The sequence below is a fragment of the Macaca thibetana genome, chromosome 1, assembly GCF_024542745.1.
Source record: "Macaca thibetana thibetana isolate TM-01 chromosome 1, ASM2454274v1, whole genome shotgun sequence".
Lineage (NCBI taxonomy): Eukaryota > Metazoa > Chordata > Mammalia > Primates > Cercopithecidae > Macaca > Macaca thibetana.
The window spans coordinates 142,918,522-142,945,243 of record NC_065578.1 but is presented as its reverse complement, the minus strand read 5'-3'; the positions used below and the strand labels follow the sequence as shown (position 1 = coordinate 142,945,243).

At 38.3% G+C, this 26,722-nt stretch overlaps 2 protein-coding genes and 1 pseudogene across 2 annotated transcripts in view; 1 reads left to right on the top strand and 2 right to left on the bottom strand.

Moving 5' to 3' along the window:
- IARS2 (isoleucyl-tRNA synthetase 2, mitochondrial) overlaps positions 1-7,698 on the top strand; it is a 72,306-nt gene extending 64,608 nt beyond the window's left edge. The window contains exons 19-23 of the mRNA XM_050761051.1: positions 331-437; positions 1,664-1,809; positions 2,760-2,950; positions 5,173-5,317; positions 7,159-7,698. Coding sequence (XP_050617008.1) covers positions 331-437; positions 1,664-1,809; positions 2,760-2,950; positions 5,173-5,317; positions 7,159-7,301 — 732 coding nt within the window. The 3' untranslated portion in view covers positions 7,302-7,698. The remainder of the gene's footprint in view (positions 1-330; positions 438-1,663; positions 1,810-2,759; positions 2,951-5,172; positions 5,318-7,158) is intronic.
- LOC126937766 (40S ribosomal protein S15a-like) lies at positions 3,597-4,021 on the bottom strand (annotated as a pseudogene).
- Positions 7,699-7,942: 244 nt separating the features above from the next.
- RAB3GAP2 (RAB3 GTPase activating non-catalytic protein subunit 2) overlaps positions 7,943-26,722 on the bottom strand; it is a 122,838-nt gene continuing 104,058 nt past the window's right edge. The window contains exons 26-35 of the mRNA XM_050761039.1: positions 26,616-26,722; positions 24,054-24,120; positions 21,885-21,955; positions 19,041-19,076; positions 17,421-17,495; positions 16,894-17,112; positions 13,568-13,657; positions 12,778-12,999; positions 11,212-11,370; positions 7,943-11,024 (exon numbers count right to left, since the gene is read on the bottom strand). Of these exons, the coding sequence (XP_050616996.1) occupies positions 10,869-11,024; positions 11,212-11,370; positions 12,778-12,999; positions 13,568-13,657; positions 16,894-17,112; positions 17,421-17,495; positions 19,041-19,076; positions 21,885-21,955; positions 24,054-24,120; positions 26,616-26,722 (1,202 nt within the window). The 3' untranslated portion in view covers positions 7,943-10,868. The remainder of the gene's footprint in view (positions 11,025-11,211; positions 11,371-12,777; positions 13,000-13,567; positions 13,658-16,893; positions 17,113-17,420; positions 17,496-19,040; positions 19,077-21,884; positions 21,956-24,053; positions 24,121-26,615) is intronic.

Genomic DNA, 26,722 nt, shown 5'->3' with positions numbered 1-26,722 from the left:
GAGGCATCAGTGAAGGAACACTAATGAATTGTTGGTAACTTCCACTGTTTGCTGTTGTAAAACTGGTGTGATTTTATTATTTACAATCTCATTCTTTCCTTGATTAATGTTCTTTCGTAGTTCTCAGAGTAAAATAGTATTTTCTGAGTGTAGTCAAATGTGTTTTCCAGAAATGACATTTTGAAGATTCCCAGGAGTTCTTGCATATTGCCTGTTTTGTATTTGTCTCTTTGAAATATATTTTTGAAATGAGCATATTTTGCTTGTGATGACTTAACATTTTCATTTGCCTGTCTCAGCTTCCGAATTTATTTTGACTTTGTTCCCTAGATTACCGAATTATACAAACAATATGATTTTGGAAAAGTTGTTCGGCTGTTACGGACATTTTATACCAGAGAGCTCTCTCACTTTTATTTCAGTATAATCAAAGATAGGTATGTATGGCTAAATATTAAAATGCTTAACAATGGCTAGGCGTGGTGACTCATGCCTGTAATCCCAGCACTTTGGGAGGCCAAGGCGGGTGGATCACATGAGGCCAGGAGTTCGAGACCAGCCTGGCAAACATGGCAAAACCCTGTGTCTACTAAAAATACAAAAAATAACTGGGCATGGTGGTACATGCCTGTAATCCAAGCTACTCAGGAGACTGAGGCACGGGAATCGCTTGAACCTGGGAGGCGGAGGTTGCAATGAGCGGAGATTGTGCCGCTGCACTCCAGCCTGGGCGACAGAGCAAGACCTCGTCTCAGAAAACAACAACAACAAAACCTTGGCAACTATTTTTTGAGTGTCTACTTGTGTTTGGCAACCGTCGGGGATTCAGTGATGAGCACGACGGGCAATGTTGTGCAGTTATTAAGACTGAGTCCAGAGTCAAGCCTGAGTATAAAGGTTTGCCCTCCCGCTTACTAGCTTTCTGATTTGGGGCAACTTATTCTGTAATCTGTTTCTTCATCTGTAAAATGAGTATAATAATACTTACCTCGTGATTGAGAAGGAAAAGCAATAATGTGCTTTACGCTGTGCTTGATAAAGTGTTCAAAAAATCATCACTGCTAGTATCAGATGATGAACATAATACTTGTTCTCAGGAGTTCTCAGATCCTGAGGGGAAGAGAGAGAGATGTATGTGCAATTATATGGTAACAGTGTATAATATTAGCAGTATCCTTGTAGAAGAGGGCTGGATGCCAAGTCTTCATCTGTTGCTCCAGTGGGCAGGTGATGGTCCTATCTTTATGATAATGAGTCCAGTCTGAGGTGTTAGCCTCAGCCTGTCAGCACCTCAAGGACCTTGCACATAGGGATTCTAACTCCTACTCCTTCCCTTAAAACACTAATAGCATTGTAGTGGGTAGGAGCCACATGTGAAATACCGTCAACTAACTTATTCATAGTCCTTTAATACGGTAGTCTAGACTCTGGTTGTCATCCACCTGACAAACAGAATGAGATAGCTAGCCATGAGTGCTTTCGAGGAGGTGGGTACACCTGGATGGAGTGAAATTGTAGGAGAGTGTATTGTATTCTTTAAGTAGAAGATGATTAGAACCATAAGATTAGCCACTAGAAATAAACTCAACCTGAGGCAGGTCCTATTTTGGTGACCATAATGTGTAAAGTATTGTCAACTGCTGAATAAGTTGTTCTTGTTCAGGCTCTATTGTGAAAAGGAAAATGACCCCAGACGACGCTCTTGTCAGACTGCATTAGTTGAAATTTTGGATGTAATAGTTCGTTCTTTTGCTCCCATTCTTCCTCACCTGGCTGAAGAGGTGTTCCAGCACATACCTTATATTAAAGGTAAGGAATACTTTGTTTATTCTCTTAATGAGAAAGAGCCCTGATAAAGGTGCAACTTCTAATTTTATCTGCTTCATAAAAGGGGCACTTATCCATTTACAGTGACTGCTCTGTGACAGTATATCTTGGTCATGTATTTGTTTCTGCACCTATTTGTAGAGGAGTAGGGTAAATTTCAGAATTCTGTGTTTTCTGAAATGTATTAGCAACTTGACTGTGTTGAGAAATCACTTTTTTTCTTAAATACCTTTATAAATGTTCTGAAATGGCCAGGTGTGGTGGCTGACGCCTGTAATCCCCACACTTTTGGAGGCTGAGGTGGGTAGATCGCTTGAGGTCAGGAGTTCAAAACTAGCCAGGCCAACATGGCGAAACCCCATCTCTACTGAAATGAGCCGGGCATAGTGATGGCGGGCGCCTATAGTCCCAGCTACTTGGGAGGCTGAGGTAGGAGAATTGCTTGAACTCAGGAGATGGAAGTTGCTGTGAGCCAAGATCATGCCACTGTACTTCAGCCTGGGTGACAGCGCAAGACTCCTTCTGAAAGAAAAAAAAAAAGTTCTGAAATATATTTTAGGTTATATTAAAACAAAATATAGTGCTTTTAGTGAGTATTATATGATAGTTGTAGAAAGAGGGGGAAGTCACTTATAATGTTACTACTGATAGCTGTTAATATTGGGATATTTCTATATTATTTTTTTCTAAGCATCCTTTTTTTTCTTTGAGCTCTTATTATATATTTTCTCTTTTGTTTAAAGGTAGCAAATATTTTCCAATGCTGATAGAAATGTTTTGTAAATAATTAGGATGCCTCCATAATATTTCATCACTTGATTACCGTAAATAACAATTCTTATTTCCCATTAATGGTAAATATTTAATGGTTAGAGCTTCATATACAGCTTAGGATGTTTGTAAAGCAGTTTACTGTTTTTGTTCTTCTGAAGAGCCCAAGAGTGTTTTCCGTACTGGGTGGATTAGTACTAGTTCTATCTGGAAGAAGCCCGGGTTGGAAGAAGCTGTGGAGAGTGCGTGTGCAATGCGAGATTCATTTCTCGGAAGCATCCCTGGCAAAAATGCAGCTGAGTACAAGGTTATCATAGTGATAGAACCTGGACTGCTTTTCGAGATAATAGAGGTATGCAGCAATATGTCCCTTTTGAAATGGTGTTAGTATCATAGTGCTTTGCCTGAAATTTGCTTTTAAAATGTGTCTAAATTAAAAAAAAATTAATTTAGAAATTAGGGTTTGTCTTCTAATCCTGATATTATCACTGATTCTTTGTTTCCTACTTCACCATGTTCTTTTCCATGTCTTGTAAAACATGTTCTATGCATGTAACACGCATATGTCACTGTGTAGGGACAAGGAAGGAATAAATAAAGTTCTGTTTCAAATCAAAGGCCTCAGGACTATTTAGAAGACAGGTGACATATAAATTCATCATGATCATCTTCGAATGTATAAAAATTGGGAGTTTTGTATTAAGGGTCAGGTTTCCTGAGAATTTCATCCATCTGGACCAGATTCAAAACAAACCCAAAAAGAGTTTCCATTTTTATTTTGTGAAATCTGGAGAAAATTCATTTTATCCAGCAAGTTACCACATATATTTCAAAGCATTTATCCTGTTTTTATTTCCAGTAGGGCCATCAGAATTTTCTTCTTGGGATTTTTATGGTTGATTGGCCAGATTGGTTTATAGCTTCACATAATGATGTGATTTTTCTCCAGTCTAAATGCTTAAGAAGAGAATTGTCAGTGAATATAATTTTTTTCTCCGTGAGGCATTTTATTTGTAAATATATGTATTACATCCCTAGAAAAAGAATCCCAGGATTTTCCCTCCTGTGCGTTTTCATCTTGCTTCTTCATGGTCCATGATGCCAGCTGATGTTGTCAGTACAATGAAACCAAACTGGCGGGATGGAAGCAGAATTATTTTGCCATTTTTCTAGATCTTTGAGTTGCATATCAAATCTGGGGCTGATCACTCCATACTTGTTTAGCCTGCCTGTGAGGTTCACAACAGTTTTCCCAGCTCTGTGATCATCAGTGATTTTAGATTTGCCAATGTAACCATGCTTCATCATCACAGTGAGAAACCGGATGATGACTTCGGAGCGTGGCCTAAAGCCTGGCTTTTGCCTCTCTTTCGGCACTGTTGGTGCTCTCGAGAGCATCAGCCAGGACATTCATGTGCACCATTGTGGCGGTGCAGAAAGATGGTGGAAAGAGCTATTTTTAAAAAGTTTTATTAGTGTCAGTTTTCTAAAAAATACCCATCTCATTTTGTATGGTAAGCTCAATTTAAATTTTTAATGATGTGATTAGCGTGATTAAGATTTGAGCTTGAAATAGCTAGTAGGTATAATAGATGAGATGTTCACATTTTAAAATTTGAAACTTGGGAAGCTGTTCATTTTACAAGCGAGGAAGTGAGGACTGCTGAAGCTATGACCTAGCCAGGGTAACACAGCCTAGTCCTGGCCTTTTTTCCTGCATACTATGTTTCCTTTGACTTCAGTCTTTCTAAGTAATAAACTGAAAAGAACAGCTTGTTTGGATCAATCTTTATTGGAAAAAATACTTTGGGATTTTCAAAAACATGAATGTATTTTCCTTAGGAATCATACCAAGTAGCTGTCAGATGGAGTCCTGGTTCCATCCGTTACTAATTGTATAAACTTGTTAAAACCAAATTCATCTCTTTGAGTCTCCTGTTTCTCATGGACTCTCATTTTTAAAGGAATGTCTGTGTTGGTTAGCTTAAAAACTCACTTTGAAGATCAAAATTACAGAGTAAAGTGTGTTCATCAGACAAATTCAGTCTACTTCAGAAGCGTTCTGTGTATTGTTCAGATTGCCACGATCAGTGTGCATTACTAAAAGCAGGTACCGGTTGAGATAGTATTTTAGCTCCTCACCCAATGATACATGAAAAAAAAAAAAAGGCTTTGAGGCTGGCAGACCTGGGCTTGACCTGCAGTTCCACCACTTACTGGTTGAGAATCTTGGGCAAGTTAACCTCTCTTTGCTTGTTTCTTCATTTGTAAAGTGAGGATAATAAACACCATATAGGTTTTTTGTGTGTGTATGCGACAATTAGAAATAAGAGAAATTATAGGATCTAGCAAAGTGAAGTGCCTGGCATTCTCAATAAATACTGTTGATGGACATTTTTAGTTAAAACCTTTTATACTAATTAGTATTGATGCATTTAATGGTATTTGCTCAGGATGCAATGGTATACCAAAAGGTTCCTCTCTAAACATGAGAATTTATAGTGTCTCTTTTTATATCCTCAGTTTATGGTAAAAATTTAACATAAACTGTAACTTTCACATGCTTTCTTACAGATGCTGCAGTCTGAAGAGACTTCCAGCACCTCTCAGTTGAATGAATTAATGATGGCTTCTGAGTCAACTTTACTGGCTCAGGAACCACGAGAGATGACTGCAGATGTAATTGAGCTTAAAGGGAAATTCCTCATCAACTTAGAAGGTAAGAAGGAGGTGAAAGTAACAAGTAACATCTGGAGAATTGAATAACTCTGGGTCATCTCCAACTTCCCATGGACTAGATTTATTCTAAAGGTAGATGTGTACTTAGAATATGTCTTTCTGTGGAAATAATATAAACAATTGCCAAGTTTCTAAGCCCGCTGTTAAAAGTATCTTGCCTGATGATCTTGGGAACTGAGGGCTAGGGACTGAAGAGCGAGAGAGATTTTCTTTCTGTCCTTTAAATAAATAATGGTCATTTTATATGAAGTTTATGTTAGTCTGACTTGCTCCCAAGTGTCCCCCTGCTTTGATACTTAGTACCCCAGTACTGGCCCAGTCCTGCCCACTGTTCCCCAGTGTTGATTCTAAAATTTCCTATTATGTGTACCCCAGATTAAAATATTTAGCCATTCTTGTGAGGGATTAAGGAGGAAGTTTTATTGAGCTCATTCTAATGATGGTATCTCATAAGCAAGCATTTTGTCAATATTTGTTTTATAGAAGATTTTAAAAGTCAACCTGGTTCATCTTCATTGGTGGAGGTAGAGTTGCATTAATAAAGAAATATAGGCCGGGTGCGGTGGCTCACTCCTGTAATTCCAGCACTTTGGGAGGCCGAGGCAAGGTGGATTGTGAGGTCAGGAGATCGAGACCATCCTGGCTAACATGGTGAAACCCCATCTCTACTAAAAATACAAAAAATTAGCTGTGCGTGGCGGCATGCGCCAGTACTCCCAGCGAGGCTGAGGTAGGAGAATGGCGTGAACCTGGAGGCGGAGCTTGCAGTGAGCCAAGATCACACCACTGCACTCCAGCCTGGGCAACAGAGCGAAACTCCGTCTCAAAAAAAAAAAAAAAAAAAAAGAAAAATAAGCAGGTATCTTGGCAAAGGTTATGCTGCTTGTGTTTTTCATAGCTTTTGGGTACCAGGAGATGGGAAGCTAACTTACAGGCAGCAGTTCAAATTTGGGCTTGGCAGCATAGACCATGTAGTAAAAGTTCTGGCTAAATTTGCTTTGTATAATTTTTTCTTTCCTTTTTTTTGAGACAGAGTTTTACTCTTGTCACCCAGGCTGGAGTACAATGGCGCAATCTTGGCTCACTGCAACCTCCGCCTCCCAGGTTCAAGCGATTCTTCTGCCTCAGCCTCCCAAGTAGCTGAGATTACAGGCGCCCACCACCACACCCGGCCAATTTTTGTATTTTTAGTAGAGACAGGGTTTCACCATGTTGGTCAGGCTGGTCTCGAACTCCTGACCTCAGGTGATCCACCTGCCTCAGCCCCCCAAAGTGCTGGGATTACAGGCGTGAGCTACCGTGCCCAGCCATGTAATGTTAATATACTCTTTGTACAATGACTAGATTACTTTTATATTTTTATCAGTCCGAAGTCTAAGAGTATTAATTGTGGAGATATTTTTGGTTCCTTCTGTCCCATGAGAAATTTTGAGTGAGGACACCGTAGTTGTCACTGTAATTTGGCTTTTAAAAATTCTTAGTCATGTATGTAGCTGGAGAGGCAGTGTCATTCATCAGAACTATATCCAGATTTAACAGCTAGAAAGTCTGCTCTGCCTGAGTAGATGTAGAACTTGGTGACTTGGGAGATGTCAGTTAATCTCAGTCACCGGGTCTCTAATTCCTCAGCTCTCTTCAGTTGTCGAGTTGTATGATCCCATTATCTTGGCTATATATGTAATGGGGCAAATGGGGAAGTGTCTAACAAGCTTTACCAAGGCAGGACAGAAGACTGAAAAAGAAGCCTCTGCTAAACCAATTAAGAAACAGTGTTACAAGTTGAATGCCTATCAGAAATTCTCTTCATGTATTTTTTTATAGGTGGTGATATTCGTGAAGAGTCTTCCTATAAAGTAATTGTCATGCCGACTACGAAAGAAAAATGCCCTCGTTGTTGGAAGTATACAGCGGAGTCTTCAGATACACTCTGTCCTCGATGTGCAGAAGTTGTCAGTGGAAAATAGTATTAACAGCTCACTTGAGCAAGAACCCTCCTGACAGTACTGGCTAGAAGTTTAGATGGATTATTTACAATATTGGAAAGAAAGCCAAGATTTAGGTAATGAGTGGATGAGTAAATGGTGGAGGATGGTCAAAATCAGAATTATAAAAGAAGTATTTCCTGTAACTATAGAAAGAATTATGTATATATATATGCAGAAATATATATATGTGTGTGTGTATCTGTGGATGGATATATATATATCTTCCTATATATATCCATAATGGACTTATTCAGAACATAGATATGTATTCAGCTTGTCTTCAAATATGGCCGAGCAGAAAATGTTTTATATTTTATAAATCTTTTGACTCAGTATTTAAATTCTATCACACTGAAAATAAAGGCATTCTGGAAAAGTACTGACTGATGTTGGTGCAGAAGTTGTCAATGGCAAGTAAAAGAAGTAGAGTTTTGAAAGGGAATGGCGAAGGCGTGTTTCCCTTAAGAGATGAAGGGTCATATCATTCTTCCTGTTAGTGAACATCACCCTTTTCAGAATAGCTAGTTTTTGGGGTTGGATTAGAAAGAAAATAATCACCACATATGTTACTCAAGAGAGGAAGAAATCTCTTAATACTTATGAATGTTTAGGAAACAACATGAAAGCTGAAAATTTATTTCACTAATATACATAAGTTCACAACAATGGACAGAAAATAGCAATATATACAGAATTTCACTACTTACAGTACATTACAATAGAGAAAGCATTTTATAAACAATTCAGTATTGGATTAAAATCTTTTAAGGATGCCTAATTCTATTCAGCAGGAATCTAACTTGGTAGACACCCAGCAAACCCACTCCTATCAGGGTGAGAGGGCTTTCGCTGTTGCTATAGTGTACTGTAAAAATATTTGTCCCTTATAAATGAAATGGACCACAGCAACTTCTGAATGAACATTACATTCAGTGTAAGTCTCATATTATTAAATTTCAGATTTTTTACTTTAGATCGCAATTGTTTTTAAAAAGCAATTTAAATGTAACAGTGTTTACTTTGACCCACAGACGAATTTTTATAATAAAGTTAAAACTTTTTTTCTGTTTGCAAAAGTATGACGCATTTAGAAGCATGGTGCTATATATCTCTTTATCTACATTTACCCTGGCCCCTCTAGTTCTACATCTAAACAGAACCTGTAATGTAGAAGTTATGATTATTTGAACACTTTGTTTTCCTTCAGCTTTATATAATTAATAAGATAAAAATGCATATTTAACATTAATGGAGAAAGTTGTGTGAGGGTGGGCATATATCTAGGGAAACACTACTGGTTATTGGCGTCTCATCAATAACTACAATAAGTGCCACACACCTTTGTTTCAGAAACCACCTGTTCTACATTAAAATCTAATTCCTTTATCATCTATGGCTCTTTGTTATTATAGAATGTCTACATAGGTATTTATTTGCTTTCTTCCTATCAGATTTATTTATTTTAAAAGCCCTTGATAAGTAATAAAATATTTAACTGCTTTTGTTAACCATACAAGTCAGAATTCAATTTTAAAATTCTGTGAAAAATTTTAGGATAACAAATCTAACTAGAGACTTAATGGTTTGTATCAGGATTCTGTGAGCCATACTTCAGCTTATTATTGTTCTCAGCAATCCCCAAATTTGATTGTCTGTTCTACTAGAGTAAGCTTAACCAGTTTTATTATCTAAAATGCTTAACAAGTGCCCCCTCCCCTCCAAGTGATGATGGAATTGAGGATTTAGTCTTTAAAAATACCTGTAACTCCAAATTTCTTTGACTAGCCTCCTGAAGTTCATACTACTTTCAGTGTACTTGGAGAAATCACAGGAAGACCTAATCTCTTAGAACACATATAACAAGGGACTGTTAATACAGAGCCGGATATGTTTACAAGAATTCTAGGATGTGTCTGGCTGGGACAGTGGAGACCCAAGCAGAGGCTGGGAGGTTGGACTAGCCCTTTCCAATGCTGCTACTCTATAAAATGTATGTCTCAGTCAGACTCACAGGCCCCCATCCCAAATACTCAAGACATCTTAACCATTTATCTTGTAAGATTTTAAGTTTGATAGTTACTTAACAGTAATTACTAAATTTTAGCCAGTTAAATTCTTGTTTGGATGTGCTCTTTTAGCTCAAAAGACAAGATTTGTTTTTCTTTATATCCCTGAAGGACATACTCCTCAACTTTGCATGATTACTATAGTTGGCTTCTTAAGGGGAAGTGAAGAAACAAACTTCTGTATCACAATGACTTACTATGAATAATAATTGTGATCCATGACACATACCCATAATTACACTGTAGGGCTACATTCTAAAAATATACCATAATAAATACTTGGTATTTGTAGAGCTCAAAGCACTCTTTTACAGAGTTTTGGTTAGTTTGGTTTTTTCTTTTTCTTTTTTTTTTTTTTTTTTTCGAGACAGGGTCTGGCTATATTGCCCAGGATGGCCTCAAACTCCTGGGCTCAAGCGATTGTCCTGCAGCCTCCCGAGTAGCTATAGTTTGGTTTCAGTCAGTAAATATTTAGCACTTGGACTGCTCTAGGCACTATAGGGTACAAAATTAGTTGTATTTTATCCTCTCATCCCAGCTGTGAGGTAGGTTTGCTAAAGCTGTAATATCACTAAGCAGTTTTTTCAATACTGTTCCCAAGATAACAATTAGCAAATCCCAGAAGCATTTCTAAACACTTGTAGGAAAAATAAAAGTTGGACTTAAAATTTTTAGTATCTTTGCCTTTTTTTTTTTTTTTACATAAGTTTTACAAGATAATACATTTTTACAGTGACCTGATGTGGATACAACTTTGCAACTTGCAAAAAGCAAATCTTAACTTACATTATAATTAATTTGCTGCATTGTACACACCTCTTATTCTCAATTTTGGCAAGTACAACAGGTTAAGGGTTCTGTTTAGTGTCCCCTTCTGATGAATATGATGATCTTGAACCCATTCTTCCTCCTCAAGCATGGTCATTCTTCTCTGATGGCAACAGCAGAACCTCTGGGAAAGGAAGCTTTCAGTATCCAGAGCTCCCAGGTGGCAGCCCATGTGGGATTTGGAGCATGACAACAAAGGCATTTTCTCAACATGTACTAAAGGAGAGTGGGGTGTTTCTATACTCTACTGATGGGGACCGTACATGAACACATTTAAATTGAATTACAACAACATTTTCGATAGGAAATATAGAATCTTATAAGAACATAATCTAAATTATAATCAATTTTAAATAGCAAAGGTTAACAATAAAGCTATTTAAGTGTTTGAATTAGAAATAAACAGTAAAACATCTGTATTAATTATAACAGAGTTGATATTTGTTTATATTTTGTCTTCAATATTAACCAAAGGAGTGGAATTTAGCCAGGGTTGTACTTTTTAAAAAGTTGTATATACTTTTATTTATTTTACAAAAGGAAAAAAAAAAGACATACTTTCCCCATAAAATTCCAGGTCTTACTATGTAAAATAACCATGCACTACTTCATGTTATAATCATAATTTTAGACTATTTCCAGTAGGTAAGTGTCATAAAGAAGGAAGAGATACGGCTTCCACAGCTTCAACGAGGTGTAAGGCTAGACCATACTGCCCATGTTTTTCTGGTAAAAGCTCGATTACTTTATTTACTAGTTTAGCTGTTGTTGCAATTGGCACTTCAGTGTTTTGAAGGTCCTGGGGGTCCTGCAAATGGGACACAAAAATAACCTATTATAGACAACTAAATAATTGTTACTGACTTAAGAGTTATTACATAAAAATGCTTTTCTTTGTAAGTAGGTGAATTACATTTGTCAAATTTTCTTCATAACTTATTAACTAGGCACTCAAGAAAATGACCTTTTGCCTGATCTCGATCTATTGTACTGACCATTGCTTTCAGCCAAGTACACAGTGTGGGTGGAAGTCTGGCAAGCAGCTCCATTCCTTCTTTTGTCTGGGTGTGGAGAAGCGCATGAGCCAGCCTTTGCCCCGTCAGCACCAGCAGCTGAGAGGCAAGGACCTCTTTGTCATGAACCTGTAGAATGGCCTGAAGATAGGAACATGGAGAAATAATACAGTCAGAGTGAGCAGATGTGTTTCTTCTATAGGAATGAGGTTGCCAGTGAAGACATTCTAGTTGATTTTTGAACTGTGGCCATTTATCTTTTGATTATATATAACCAAAGATAAATCCAAATCAAACTTAGCATTTAAACCCAAATTTCTGCTCCTTGGTTAATTTTTTTTTTTCTCATCACTTAATCTTTCAATTCAATATGGCTACTCAGTGTGTTGTTTTCAAACTTTTGGCAAATAAAGGGAGTTTCATGTCATGTCTATTTGAAGCCCTCTAATGGCTTTTTTTTTTTTTTTTTTTTTTTTTTTTTTTTTTTTTTTTTTGAGATGGAGTCTCACTCTGCCACCCAAGCTGGAGTGCAGTGGTACAATCTCAGCTCACTGCAGTCTCCACCTCCTGGGTTCAAGCAATTCTCCTGCTTCAGCCTCCCAAGTAGCTCGGATTACAGGCGTGTGCCACCATGCCCGGCTAATTTTTTGTATTTTTAGTAGAGACAGGGTTTCACCATGTTGCCCAGGCTGGTCTTGAACTCCTGACCTCAAGTGATCCACCCAACTCGGCCTCCCTAAGTGCTGAGATTACAGGTGTGAGCCACCACGCCCAGCCCCTCTAATGGCTTCTGAATACACTTAGAATAACCATGGGCTCCGAGACCTAGGATACAGCCATGGCCTGGGCCAGCCTCCCTACCTCATGCCACACTTCTTTATTCCTTGCTTACTATGTTTCGTCAACCGTACTGGCCTTTCTAGTCCTGGACCTAGTCATTCTAGTCCCCACCTCAGGGCCTTTGTAATTCTTGTCTCAAGCACTGTTCCCCCAGTTTCTGAGTAGCTGGCTGCTGCTTCTCCTTAGGGGCTCGGTTCAAATGTCACATTCTCTGCCCACTCTACTGTAGTGGCTCCTGTTTATTCATATGATCCTGTTTCTTTTTCCTTTTTAGAGATGGGGTCTCGCTATATTGCCCAGACTGGTCTCGAGCTTCTGGGCTCAAGTGATCTGCCGCCTGAGCCTTCCAAAGTGCTGGGATTACAGGTGTGAGCCACAACACCCGGCCCTCTTTATTTTCTTCATAGCACCTACCAATCAATGCAAAATTTAGCCTGCTTTTCTGCTCCTACCAGCAGACTATCAAGTTCATGAGGAAGGAACCTTGTCTGTTTTGTTTACTGCTATATCCCTGTGCATAGGGGCAGGCCTGGCACACTGTAGGAATTATTTGATTATAATTTTATGTTTTAAAAAATAGTATATTGTTCTATTTTTGTACCTAGATGTTCCAACAAAAGGAAGAGCAAAAGGCTTCATTGGAGAGTCTTTATTCCAACTATCAATTTTATAACTTGAGCCCAATTAACATTCAAAGGGTCATGTTACCTCTTCTCCTAAGTGGTCAACTCCATAGTTGTATAGCTCCCCAACATAATGCCTTCTAACAACATCTTCACTAACTTGAAGGTGATGGGCTAAATCCAAAGCTAGAGCTGGCCAATCTTGGTCTTTCCCAAAAGGAGTGGGTGTGGCCTCTTCTGTGGGATCTTTGACCTTTGTGGCTGAATGTTGGGCCTGGACAGCTGCACTGACAACTTTCAATAAGAACTTGAAAATGGAAAAAGAGATACAGCAATATATTGTTACTGTTTCATTTTAAAATACCTAAATCAAAGTATTGTTAGCTTTTTTGTCACTTACAGTGGCTTTTCCATGAAATTGTTTAATTATCAAAAAAGGAACACATCATTTAAAGGTAAACAACTAGCTTTCAAGAATACTTTGAAAGTGGTCATTTTTAAAAATATTATTTTATTTATTTATTTATTTATACTTTAAGTTCTAGGGTACATGTGCACAACATGCAGGTTTGTTACATATGTATACATGTGCCATGTTGGTGTGCTGCACCCATTAACTCATCATTTACATTAGGTATATCTCCTAATACTATCCCTTCCCCCTCCCCCCACCTCACGATAGGCCCCGGTGTGTGATGCTCCCCTTCCTGTGTCCAAGTGACCTCATTGTTCAATTCCCACCTATGAGTGAGAACATGTGGTGTTTGGTTTTCTGTCCTTGCGATAGAAAGTGGTCATTCTTTTCAAAAGCAAGCTAGATTTTTCCTTTACTGTTTTTTTTCCAAGAAACAAAAAATCCAATAGCTGTAATTTACCTGTTGTCGTACAGAAATGAAATTTGGATCCATTTCCCCACTAGGTAATAACTGAATTGAAGTTAGGTCTTTGAAAAATGCATTTTTTCCCTAAAGAGAAAGACAGCAAGAAAACTGATGAGTGTGGATTATGAAGGGGGGAGCGGGGAAAGGGAGAAAGATCTGTTTAAAACTTAAGTCACTTAATGGTTGATTTTCATTTCTCCTTGAACAGTAAGATTTTAGAATTCTTCCTTTAATTTTTATAACAAGTATCTAGTATGGAGTAGACAGCCTTTAAGATGATCCCCAGTGATCCCCTCCTCCTGGTATTCATGTTTCCTATAGTCTCCTTTCCTTGCATGTAGGCTGGTGACTTGCTGCTAGCAAACAGAAGTAGGTAGAGGTGATAGCATGTTACTTCCAAGACCACGTTCCAAAGGCTGCTTCTGCCTTGAGGCACTCATATTCACTCTCACTTGTTCTGCAGGAAGCCAGGTTCCATGTTGTGAGCTGCTGTATGGACAGGCACATGTGGCATAAATGAATCTTGCCAACAATTGTGCTTGGAAGTGAATCACCCTTTCCCCATCCCAGCTGAGCTCTCAGATGCAGCATCTTAACTACAGCTTCATGAGAGACTAAGCCAGAGGCACCTAGATAAGGAGAACACAGATTACTGACCCACAGCAACTGTGAGATAATAAATGTTTGGTATTTTCAGCCAAGCTTTGGGATGATTTGCTCTGCAGTAATAGCTAAGTAATACATATATGTACCCTGAATCTTTTTTTTTTTTTTTTTGAGACAGGGTCTCACTCTGTTGCCTAGGCTGGAATGCTCACTGCAGCCTTCACCTTCTTGGTTCAAGCGATTCTGACCTCAGCCTCCCAAGTAGCTGGGACTACAGGCATGTACTATCAAGCCCAGGCTAATTTTTTTGTATTTTTAGTAGAGACAGGTTTCAGCATGTTGGCGAGGCAGGTCTCAAACTCCTGACCTCAGGTGATCTGCCCGCCTTGGCCTCCCAAAGTGCTGGGATGACAGGCATGAGCCACTGCGCCCAACCTCTGAGTCCTTTTAAAAACACATGTTGAATTGTTTAAAAACACCTTATTTAAAAGAACAGATGTGTGTCTAAAGAGTAAAAACGGAATATCAGGAAACAGGATTTCAGAAGTTCCTTGGAAGGAAATGTAATACAGAGCAAAGAGCACTGGCCTTTGAGTTGAAAGACCTGGGTCTAGTCTGAGGCTCACCACTTCCAACCAGGTTGTCTTGGGTAACTGACCCCCAATCTTGGGTTACTGTTTCTTCTTCTGCATGCAGGTCATCCTAGCAAGGATACATCCTGCAAGCACATCTTCCAATGTGCCTTCCATACCTGATCATCTGTGATTCTAGGTCATCTATTGTGACTGCCAAGCAGATTAAAGCTACTCATCCTTTAGTGATAAGAAAAACCAGACTTACAGGGCAACCCATGGCATTTTGGGCATCACTGATAGAAGTATTTAAAGATTTAGCACACATTCACAATCTGTTACTCGATAGTTCCCACCTGGTGGTCCTAGCTATAAGCATCTATAATAGTACCAGTATTTACTACATTCCAGACACTACGTACTTCATGTTGAATACAAGGAACCCTCACAACAACCATGAGGTTGGCGCTGGAGTCACTGCTACTTTCTGAATGAGAAAACTGAGAGTAAGAAAATCTAAATAATTCTAGTTAGCAAATGGTAGCACTGGCATTGTTTCACTAGCCACTCAACCGTACTAGCTCTCTGCAGATGAGTGTCACCCAGCTGTCTCAGGTAGTCTTGGCATGACATGGGTGGAAACTAAACATTACTGTGCTCGTCCAATTGTGGGTATGTTCTGGTTTCACAAAGACCTTTTCTGAGGGGAATACTGAGCTGGGCACTTTATTTTGGTATTTCTTTCTCTGTTTTAACCTTTAAGTACTCTTATCCTTTATAATCTCAAAGATATACTAACTTTTTTTTTTTTTCAAAATCTATACTTTTTTTTTTTTTTTGAGACAGAGTCTCACTCTGTGGCCCAGGCTGAAGTGCAGTGGTGTGATCTCGGCTCACTGCAACCTCTGCCTCCCAGGTTCAAGTGATTATCCTGCCTCAGCCTCCCAAGTAGCTGGGATTACAGGCTTGCACCACCATGCCTGGCTAGTTTTTGTATTTTTACTAGTGACAGGGTTTCACCATGTAGGCCAGGCTGGTCTCAAACTCCTGACCTTAAGTGATCCGCCCACCTTGGCCTCCCAAAGTGCTGGGATTACAGGCATGAGCCACCGCGCCTGTCTGGGAGTCTCTTATTTAAGGGTGAAATAATAAACCCATTTTCCCACAAGCGTAAGCTGTGTTCTCTAACCCAGCTTCTATCAGTAAAAAGCTAAGTAATAAAGTTGACATTTTTATCTCCAACAGTTTGTGTCCTGTCTCTCAAAATTTGACAGCTGCATGGGGAAGGAAAGGATTTTACTATCTACTGCAGCTAAACTGTGCAAGTTACAATATAATATGTAAAAACATATTCTGCTCACAAGTTTGGACTCAATCCTGCAGAGGAGCCAATAAAATCTTAGGTATAGAACTAACACAATTAAACCTGTCTCCTAGGAAGACAGCTCTTGCAGCATGGGACTGGAGAGAGAGAAACTGGAGGCAGGTGATTAGGAAAGGGCTGTTTTAATAGCCAAGGCAAAGATGATTGTGCCTGAACTAGGGGTATAGTCATAGAGAGAAATGGACAGGTATGATCTATGGAAGAATTTGTAAGAATGAATTTACAATGAAGAAAATTGGCTTGAAGTAAGGAATTGGTGAGATAACTTCAAAGTTTCTAGTTTTTGCCAGGGCAAAAATGATGACATCATTAATAAAATAACCAAGCCAGGGAATTCAGAAGGAACAGCAAATTTAAGTTAGGGGCAGGATGGGGGTATAGGTTTGCAGGTATATTTTAGATATGAGGTGTTTGAAGCCCTCTAAGACACTCAAAGACAGAAGTTCAATTGAAATGCATGCCTCCAACTCTAGGGATTGGTCAGGCCTAGAGATATACAAGAGGGAGAAAATGAGTCTGTCCAGGAATAATATGGAGAACGAGAAGAGCAGACAGCTGAGAGGGCAAAACTCCCCAAGGGGAGCAGTACAGAAGGTAAATAAAAAGAACGGAATCAAGCAGGGAATGAGGGAGTTGGAACCTCACACCAAATGACACAAGTCACAAAAGTACTGGACAGCTTCTATTAAATATGAAAATCCATGTGTCTGCTAAGCCTGCAACTCCAAAATAGCTCTGAAATCCTTTGAGGTACTTACCTTACTGTCAAAAAGTGACAGTGGCTTCACGGTCTTCAGAGAAAACCTCATGACTGCATACAAGATGGAGCACAGGATGGAGTGGTGCTCCACCAGTGGGTAGTGGATGTGCTTCTGTTCAAGGGCCAGTTCCACTATGGAGATGGGTCCTTCCACGGAAAGCCACGCATCCTCAGTATCCAGCACAGGCACCTGTATTTCATCCCTGCTAACATCTGCCTAAGGGTTTTAAGAATGGAGGACTGTGTTTAGTAATGGAAAAATAATAGCTTACAAATATCCTAATGAGTTTATTAGCAGCAAAGTGCAAACTCATATTGCACAGTGTCCCAAATTGTAATAAACACAAAGTCTAATTTCAAGAAGGATTTAATAAGAAAATATCTCTACCTTTTAGGCTTAAGTCAAAATTTAGAAATGAGGGAATGAAAAACAACCTCATTAAAATAGTCATTTATTAAATGCAATGGTTTGCAGAATATTTAATATCTTAGGAGCAGTTCAGAATGAAAATACACCTCTTTTACCTCCATTAAGATCTGAAGAAGATCCAAACAGGAGCCAAGGAAAGATGTCATTGCTGTGTCACTCATTCCCACATCCTGTTTTTAAAAAAGGAACATAATTAGGCCCTGCAGGAAAACTGCTGTAGTTACTATCAGCAAAACAAGAACGAGGATACAATACGCCCGTTCGGCTGACTTTCCACACTGAATAGACAGCAAGAATTTGAAAGTCAAGGCATCAGCATATTTAAGTTCCTTCTTTTATTTACTGTCAACCAATTTTAAAGTCAAGCTTTACAAAGTGGTACAAATACTGACTTTTAAAACAAGTAGTGTTCTTTGTGTACTGTAAAGACACAGTCTCATCAGTTACTATAGATGGTGGCACTTCTGAGCTCACTGTTCAGCTTGCTAAGGCATCTGGTAGCCAAATAATTGTGGTAGACGGAAGATGCACAAATGAGAATCTAACCTGAAGAGTTCCAAGAAAACAGCCTGATCTGCTTTCAGAGTGTCTTTTAGAGACTAAACCCAACCCTCTGAGCAAAACTAGAATCCTCAAGCTTGAGAACTAAATAACAGATTCATGCTGTGAGCAACAGATGACTCTCAATGACTCCTTTAAAGGGCCTGTCCAAGGGACCACTGCATTTGTGTATAATCTCTTTTTCTGAGACGGAGTTTCACTTCTGTTGCCCAGACTGGAGTACGGTGGCACGATCTCGGCTCACTGCAACCTCCACCTCCTGGTTCAAGCAATTATCCTGCCTCAGCCTCCCGAGTAGCTGGGATTACAGGCGTCCACCACCACACCTGGCTAGTTTTTGTATTTTCAGTAGAGATGGGGTTTCACCTTGTTGGTCAGGCTGGTCTCAAACTCCTGACCTCAGGTGATCCACCAGCCTCGCCTTTCCAAAATGCTAGGATTACAGGCGTGAGCCACCGCGCCTGGCCGTATACTCTTTTTAAAAGCAGCAATCTATAATTTCCTCACATCCCCAAAGCAAATAATTCAGTATTTCTGGTATATGCACACGCGCGCGTGCACGCACGCACGCGCACACACACACACACACACAAACTCTAGTCATACAACCATTCTCAACAACACACCAGAAAAAGTCTTCAACAATGGAAGCTAGTACTATTAATTTCTCAGGTCAAATACAAGTCCCGCATCCATGGATTAGAGTAGTAGTTAAGACTAATGTTGTATTTGTATACTTATGTTATTTTATATATATATATATATATATATATGTAGATCAAATTAACTACTTCATATGAACTTGCTTCAATTTGATGTTGGATGCCTCCATTATAAATGTTGAATCGGAATTACAGCAAAAATATGCAGCAATGGTAGCATGTTATCCTGTTCGCAGTCCAAACCTGAACACATCTTATAAAAACCTAGTTTAATATGCTATCTAACAATCTGGAAAAGTAAATTAAAATTGGCCATAGTTCATGACCAGTTTCCTTAATGCAGTATCCTCTTTTCATTTTTCTTATCTCCTCCTGATACGTCATCACAATGGTAAAAGGCAAAGTTCACCCCTACAGTTAATAAAGTACTATCATAAATCACGTGGAGATGGAATTAACAACTATAATTCTAGTTATGGGAGATTCACTTACCCTTCGGCATAACCTATCCTTTGGTGATTTTCCAACCTAAAATAAAATGACAAAATGTTGTAACATTTAATAATTTACAAAGACATCACTATGGCACAAATAATAAAAAGTAACCAAAATTAAAAACTATAAATGCAGCTATAAATATATGTGGCAGCTTCATTAATTAGCTGTTGATTCTACCAACAGGAGATGCAATTAAATTTGTGGTGAAACTTAATCTCACACTGGGTTCAAGAATAATCCTTTTCAAATACAAATTACATATTTCTGAACTATTAAATAAGTAAAAACTTTAAAAATCTGGCCCTCACTTTGCATAGTCAAATAACTGTGTTGCCTAAAAACCCAGAGCCTAGGCCGGGTGTGGTGGCTCACGCCTGTAATCCCAGCACTTGGGAGGCCAAGGTGAACTGATCATCTGAGGTCAGGAGTTTGAGACTAGCCTGGCCAACATGGTGAAACCCCATCTCTATTAAAAATATAAAAATTAGCTGGGCGTAGTGGCGTACACCTGTAGTCCTAGCTACTCGGGAGGCTGAGGCAGGGGAATCACTTGAACCCAGGAGGTGGAGGTTGTAGTGAGCCAAGATCATGCCACTGCACTCCAGCCTGGGCATCAGAGTGAGACTCCATCCCACTCCCACCAAAGAAAAACTGGAAAAAATCCAAAACAAACGAACAAACAAACAAAAAAACAACCCAGAGCCTAATTCAAGGCTACTAATCAAGAACACCTAAGAATTCAGCTTGTTGATAAAGACACAATTGTTCGAAATAGAAAGAAAGGAAAAACACTCTACAGCAGATGGGAGTTATATTCCCAGCTCAGAAAAATTTCCTTAAGCAATAAGTACTTATTACGATTCTACTGTATTTCTTTACAGTGTAATAAGTGGGAGGTAAAAGTTCTGCCCTCAGAAATACTACTTGGTAAGAGAGGAAACTCACAGGAGACAGTGGAAAAAAACATCGCCTCACTACCACTTGCTGGGATTACTACGACAGCCTCGGAACAACCAAGCTCAGCCAACCCCAACCCCAAGATATTTTGTCCGTTGCCAGAATCATCTTTTTAAACACAAATTTGAATATATAATTATTCTGCTTAAAACTGCCTCAGTGTCTTCAGTATAAAATAATAGCTACCGTCTAGTGAGCCCTTACCACATGTGCCAGACGCTGTGCTAAGCTTACACATACTACTAGAAAATCCAAATCCACAGCCTGCACAGGAAATTCTTCAATCTTAGCTTTTCTTTTCTTCTAATATAGCCTATGTTCCAGCCATACTAAGCTACTTACAGTTCTCTGAATCCAACAAGTTGCCTTGTATCTCCAGGACTGCTGGGATACACTTTCTTCTCACCTACTTTTTACTGGTTCATATATAGCCATCCACCAAAATTTAAGTCAGAAGTCTTCCCCTTGTTTTGCTATTTATTTCCTCCTCTTCTGAGCTCCTATTGTCTGTTTACCTGGTGTTCAAACTGTGAGCTCTTTGAGGGCCAGGACCGTAACTTCCATTGGTTCAACCACAGAACCTAGCATAGTCTTGGCACATGAGAGATAACACATTATAATAAAGACTTATCCAATCACAAATTTCCTATTTCCTGGTTTAGGACTATTTTCACCCCAATCAAAGTAGTGAAGATCAAATGTGATTGTGGATGTGAGAATGCTGTGAAACTACAAATTGTAACACACACATAAATTACATTTTATTGTTATTCTCTCAAAAGACGAGGGGGTAAGAGGTGAAGCTGAACAGGTGAACAACATCATAAAGGCCAAAAGATGCAAGTTCCAAGAAAGAAGTTAAGCAGTCAAGGAAGATGAGCACAGAGGAAAGAAGGGTTAGATTTAACTAGAAAAATGTTAGCAATAACATCAAAGAGAGCAATTTCAAGGGGAGCAGTGGTCTAAAGTTGGGTCTTGGCTGTGGTGCTATTCATGATGCAGGAATGACTGTGACTATACATTTAAAAGAATATGTTATCTTTACAGTGGTAATTCTCTTAGCATCCACTCATCTGATGCCACACTAATCTACATTGTTGAGTGGCCTGTAAAACATACGAACTAGTGCCCCTGGCCACTCAGCTGGAGACTAGGCTGGTATTCTCGGCATGCTAGCAGCTTCTGCTCCCACTAGTTGAGTTCTATGCTTACTTGTTATGCTTGTTCCCAAAGCTACTCATGCTAGTTGTACATGTCACTGTAATTATGTAATTTAATTTAATAACTGATGAAATATGAATGAGAAAAAAGGGGCAGCTATTTACATGAATGCTATGTTGAATGCTTTGCAAAGATTTATGGAGGAGAATAACTCCTAGGCCTTTCGGATTTGATACAGAGGGAGCAACTACAAAAATTATAGAAATCTAAAAGTTTGGACTCAGATTACATAGCAACTTTAAAAAAATAAGATCTAGCCATGATAGGCAATACATTATGGGTGAGGTTTATGCAAGAAAACCAAAGGAGAATTGCAATCAACTCCATTCAAAGAAAATATCTTGGCCTTATATCAAAGATTGGCAAGTGTAAATTTGTACATTTTAATTTAAAATAAAATGCAAATCCTTGCTTGAATCAACTACCAGTCCTAATCTCTTTAGTTAAGAGGCTTTTATGTTAGTCTCTTTATGAGGATTTAGAGCTCTTCTTCCTGTCATTAAAATGCCAGTACTGGGCATTACATTTAACTGAGTATGAGTAAAATCTAATTATCAAATTAAAAAATAGTCTAACAAAGCTTAATGTGAGCAATCTTTCTAATATTAGTCAATTAAGAGAACCAAATAAATAAGAAGTCAATACATGAAACTACCTTACCTTATCCATTAAGTATGTAGCAGCAGAAAATCTTTTAACTAAGAACGTATTCCACATCATCAGTGCAATGCCTAGATAGCAAGCAGAAGTAGTAAACAGAATGCTTATATATTCTCACTTTTATTACACATAACAAATTACTGTCTTTCTTAAGCTTATTAAACTATATGGACTACTTTTATTCCATTTTTTATATCTTATGTAATATTTATAAAGTTCTTGAAATCTTTAACTTCATTTAAAATCTGATTTAATAAGAATCAGAACGGGGCTGTGTAAGAGTATGTCTAAATTGCCACTAAGCATGAAGAAAAGAGTTACATCATTAGTTATGAGAGAAATACAATGTCACAGTGAGACAGCATTGCCTAACCACCAAAAAGGCTAAAAACAATGTTGAAATTATAATAACAAGTATTAGGATATGGAACCAATGGAACACTCATGCATTACTGCTGGTACAATAACTTAGTAAAACCACAGGGAAAACTGCTGGGGGCTAGCTACTGAAGCTAAACATGTGTCTACTCTATCACCCAACAATTCTGCTGGGTATATACACTAGAGGAATGAATACAGAACGTGTATGTATGAGATTGTTGGGAACAGTTTTATTCCCAACAGCCAAACACTAGAAACAATCCCAATGTCTGCCAATTGATTTTTTTCATCTATAACTACAAACTAAAGTAATATATAAAAAAGTATTAAAAGCAAAATAATAATAATAATAATAAAACAGTCTGGGCAACATGGTCAGAACCCATCTCTATGAAAAAATGTTTAACAAATTCGGCATGGTGGCACATGGCTATAGTCCCACTCGGAGGCTGAGGTGATAGGACAGCTTGAGCTCAGGAGTTCAAGACTATTGTGAGCTATGACTGCGCCACTATACTCCAGCTGGGGTAACAAAGCAAGACCCTGTCACTACTCACTGAGCTGTGGCATTAAAATTAAATTTCTGAAACAGTTGTCAATTAGGCAGTGTAAACATGGCATTTCTCATGCTGTTATTACTATCCTTGTAGCTGAGTCCATCTATGAGTAGGGCCCCTCACAGGCTTTGAGAAGCCAGGAACCTTACTCAGTGGGTAAAGATACAAATAGGTAAAGGCCTGACTTGAAGAAATACTAGTCTGAAGTCAGTAACTTAATTTTATCAGTAAGGATAGAATAATCTAAACATGATATTTTCCAAATCAGTCAAGGTAAATATATATATATATATATTGGATGAAGGTAAGATCTAAGAGAAGAATAAGTAATTTTCAAGTTCTCTTCAAGTAAAATGGGACATTTTACAATTTCTGCAACTGGATTTCATATCACCTGCAAGAATGTGATAGAGGTGAAAAATACATAGCTTCTCCAGAATTTATCACAGAGACATAAGTTGATATCTCCTCTTACTCAGCCTAACACCAAGTCTCATCACTTACTAAGGTTACTAACTAGCTTAGTGCTGATATCCTCAATTCCCTTAATGAAACCCATCTATCTATTAAATGGAATCTGTTTATAAGTTCAATATTTTTTCAAGGAGACATCAGTAGTTGCCAAGGTCTGGCAGCTAATGGAGAATTTTCACATCCATTATAAGAAGCAAAAGATAGTTGCTACAGTCTAATCTTATTAGGCTTTTGGCTATCAAGATTTTTTATTAAGAATTACAGTCCTGAGAAATCCATCCCTCTTTCCTTCACGATCTGTGAAGGGTGTAATGAAGGCAGCTGTTCTGCCTCTATCATTGATTTCCTCTTTCCTTGGAAGGCTAGATGCAGAACAGCTGTCTTAATTACACCCAGGAATAGTAGTCAGCTTGGGGAACAGAAGTGGTGATTACTACCAGTTGTTTTGCCCTTTTATAAATAGCACTTTTCCAAGTAGTTAAAATGGCCAGTACTATTTATTTTATTTTATTTTTTAAGAGACAGGGTCTTACTCTGTCACCCAGGCTGGATGCAGTGGTGTGATCACAGCTCACTGCAGCCTTGAACTACTGGGCTCAAGAGACCCTTGCACCTCAGCCAATACACAGTAATACGTTAGGTTGCAGGATAATCAAATAAAAATTTAACAGGTTGTGAATCTTTAAATTCACATCCTGTTAAATCAGGAAGCCTCTTTTAGATCAACCAGTGATGTTTCTAACATCTGTTTACTTACCATTTTGAACATGTGCATTAAAAATGTGCTTCAAGTGTTCTATTGACCTAACAAAAAAACGTGCTTCCTTACATACAGGGAGAAAAAAAAGAGAAAGAAAAAGAGGTATCATTTAATAGGTTTTACCATTATCAATGGAGACTTCTTACATACATTTCTGCATAAAGCTACCTAAGAATGTTGCAATAATAACATGAAATTATTGGGTAAGAAATAACTTTTGATAACTTAAACTGTCCCTCTTCAACTCACATTACCTATTACAGTGATTAATTCCTAGAAGCTCCTTGGTCATATGGGCTAACATCTGGATTCAAATTTGCTGTGGTTTGAATATCATAGCAATATTCTCTCCAATAAACACTTGAATTTCATATAGATGTAAAAACAATAAGCTTACTTTTGTAGATACAATTCATTCATTCATCATTCAACACATATTTATTGAGTATCTAGTATGCACCAAGCCCTATTTGAAGCATGATGGATTCCATAATGAACAAAACAGACCCAAAGTCTTGCCTTCATTGAGTTTAAATTCTAGTGAGGAACCTACATAATAAACATAAGTAAATATATTATATTTAGTATGTTAATGGTAAGTGCCAAAGAGAAAACAATTAAAGCAGGAAGGAAATATGAAATATCAGATGGGATGTTTGAAATTCAACTCTTTCTAATCAAAGAAGTTTACATATTAAAACTTAAATACAGAATGCAACACTGATTAAATCATTCAGATCTCTGCTAAATAATTTTGTAGCTTGTACATCATCATCAAACATATCATCATTGCCAATACATATTGTGTTGAAATTTCTCCGAAGGTAATATTATTGTTTTGAGCCTTATAAAATTATGTGTGTCAAATGGTGGAGCTGAGACTGTGGTTGGATGGGACAAGATGAATATTTAATGGTAAAAACAAACTAGTAAAACAACAACTTCTTTTAAATGTAAGCAACACTAATGATACTGATAACACTAGTCAAAATGTTAGGCACTATGCATTCATTTTCTCAAAATATGCAATAACCTTTTGAGATAACTACTATTACAGCCTTCATTTTAGGAGAACGTTGAAACAAAGAGTTCAGAAACTGTGTGCTATGATGATTATAAGCTCTATGTAGCAGCCATGGGGCTTGACATCAGCTTTGTCTATGCCCCCTCTGCAAGCTGCTTTTGGTTTATAAACAAATACTACAAAGCAGAATTTTCTTCTTAAATGCCACTTTTTTAGACTTGAATTTGAAATTCATTCAGATTTTAGAAATTATTATGTTCTCATCCTAGACATAACATTCCTTTTTAATAAAATGGAAAAGTAACACAGTTAAGTAGAGAGCCTATATATGATCGCCATTCAGGTTGTAGTCAACTGAAGAGGGTGATTTGAAGGGCATTAAGAGGATCCTCTGTCCTAAAATCATTTTTTGGTCAAGGTTTAATTGATCAAAGACTATTCCTTTATTTAAATCACTTACTTCCATAATGTCTTCCTTTAATATATGTGATTACAGTTTTTTGGAGGAAGGAAGAGTATCGTTTCCATTAATCTATTAGCATGAATTAGTTCATCTGTGAGAGTTCTCTACAATAGTACAACCTCACATAAGGATGATAAAGGTAAGAATTTTGATTTGAGAGGAATAATTTACCAGGGCACTGACTAGGGAAGTCTAAGTGAAGGACTGATTGGCAAAGAGGAATATTTACAATATGTTTTTAGATCTTATTTGATCATGGCACCTTCATTTTAAAAAGGAGGGAGAAGGAGGTAGAAAATAACAGGCCAGAGATTCAGTGGCTCTCTTGAGCCAGAAGCTTGTCAGCAATTCAGCTGGGATCCAAATCTCTGCCTTCTGCCTCCAGGCTTGGGGCCTCCCCCCATGCTGCTTCTAGACTGTGAATGCCCTGGTAGAAACAGTGGCTACCAAAAGCAATAGAAAATGACGCCTGAGCAGAGAGCTGAGAGGGCAGCAAGGCTAACCCTGGACTAGAGTCAACCCTGGGCACAATCTGCCTCTTTGTTCTTCTGATGCAAACGGAAGTAACAGATAAATACATATTTGAACAATCAGACACTAGGTTAATCTCAGGACCTTCACTCTTGACTTTTATCATGATGACTATAATATTAAGAATATTCTGTTAGGTTGATGCCATTTCATGCAGGAATTCAGAAGGAAATAAACAATATACTTGTCACAACCTAACTAGGGAGTAGGGCAAAGGACACTGGTTTTAGATAAAGAGAACCCTACGTTTAAATCCTGACACTTACTTAGCTGTGTGTCTGCAGGGAAGAAACTTAACTTCTCTGAGCCCTAGTATTTTCTTCTTTAGAGCGGGGATAATGACAGTATCTATACTTCACAGGTTTACTGGGAGGATTATAAGAGGAAATATGTGAAAAAGGTCTACTCTAGTTAGCACAGAGGCATTACAATGGGGAAAAAGCCAGTGTTTATCATAAGCTATTTAATTAGACAGTCCCCACATATGAATAGCATGAACACAGAAGCAGAAATAACATGAAAGAGGCAACGAGAATCTCACCTCTGGATCTTTATTCCACTGAACAACATACTCCCAGCAGCAATGTGCGTGCAACACATCGAGCTCAAGGCTACAAGGAAATTGCTCATAGGCTAAATGCAGTAAGT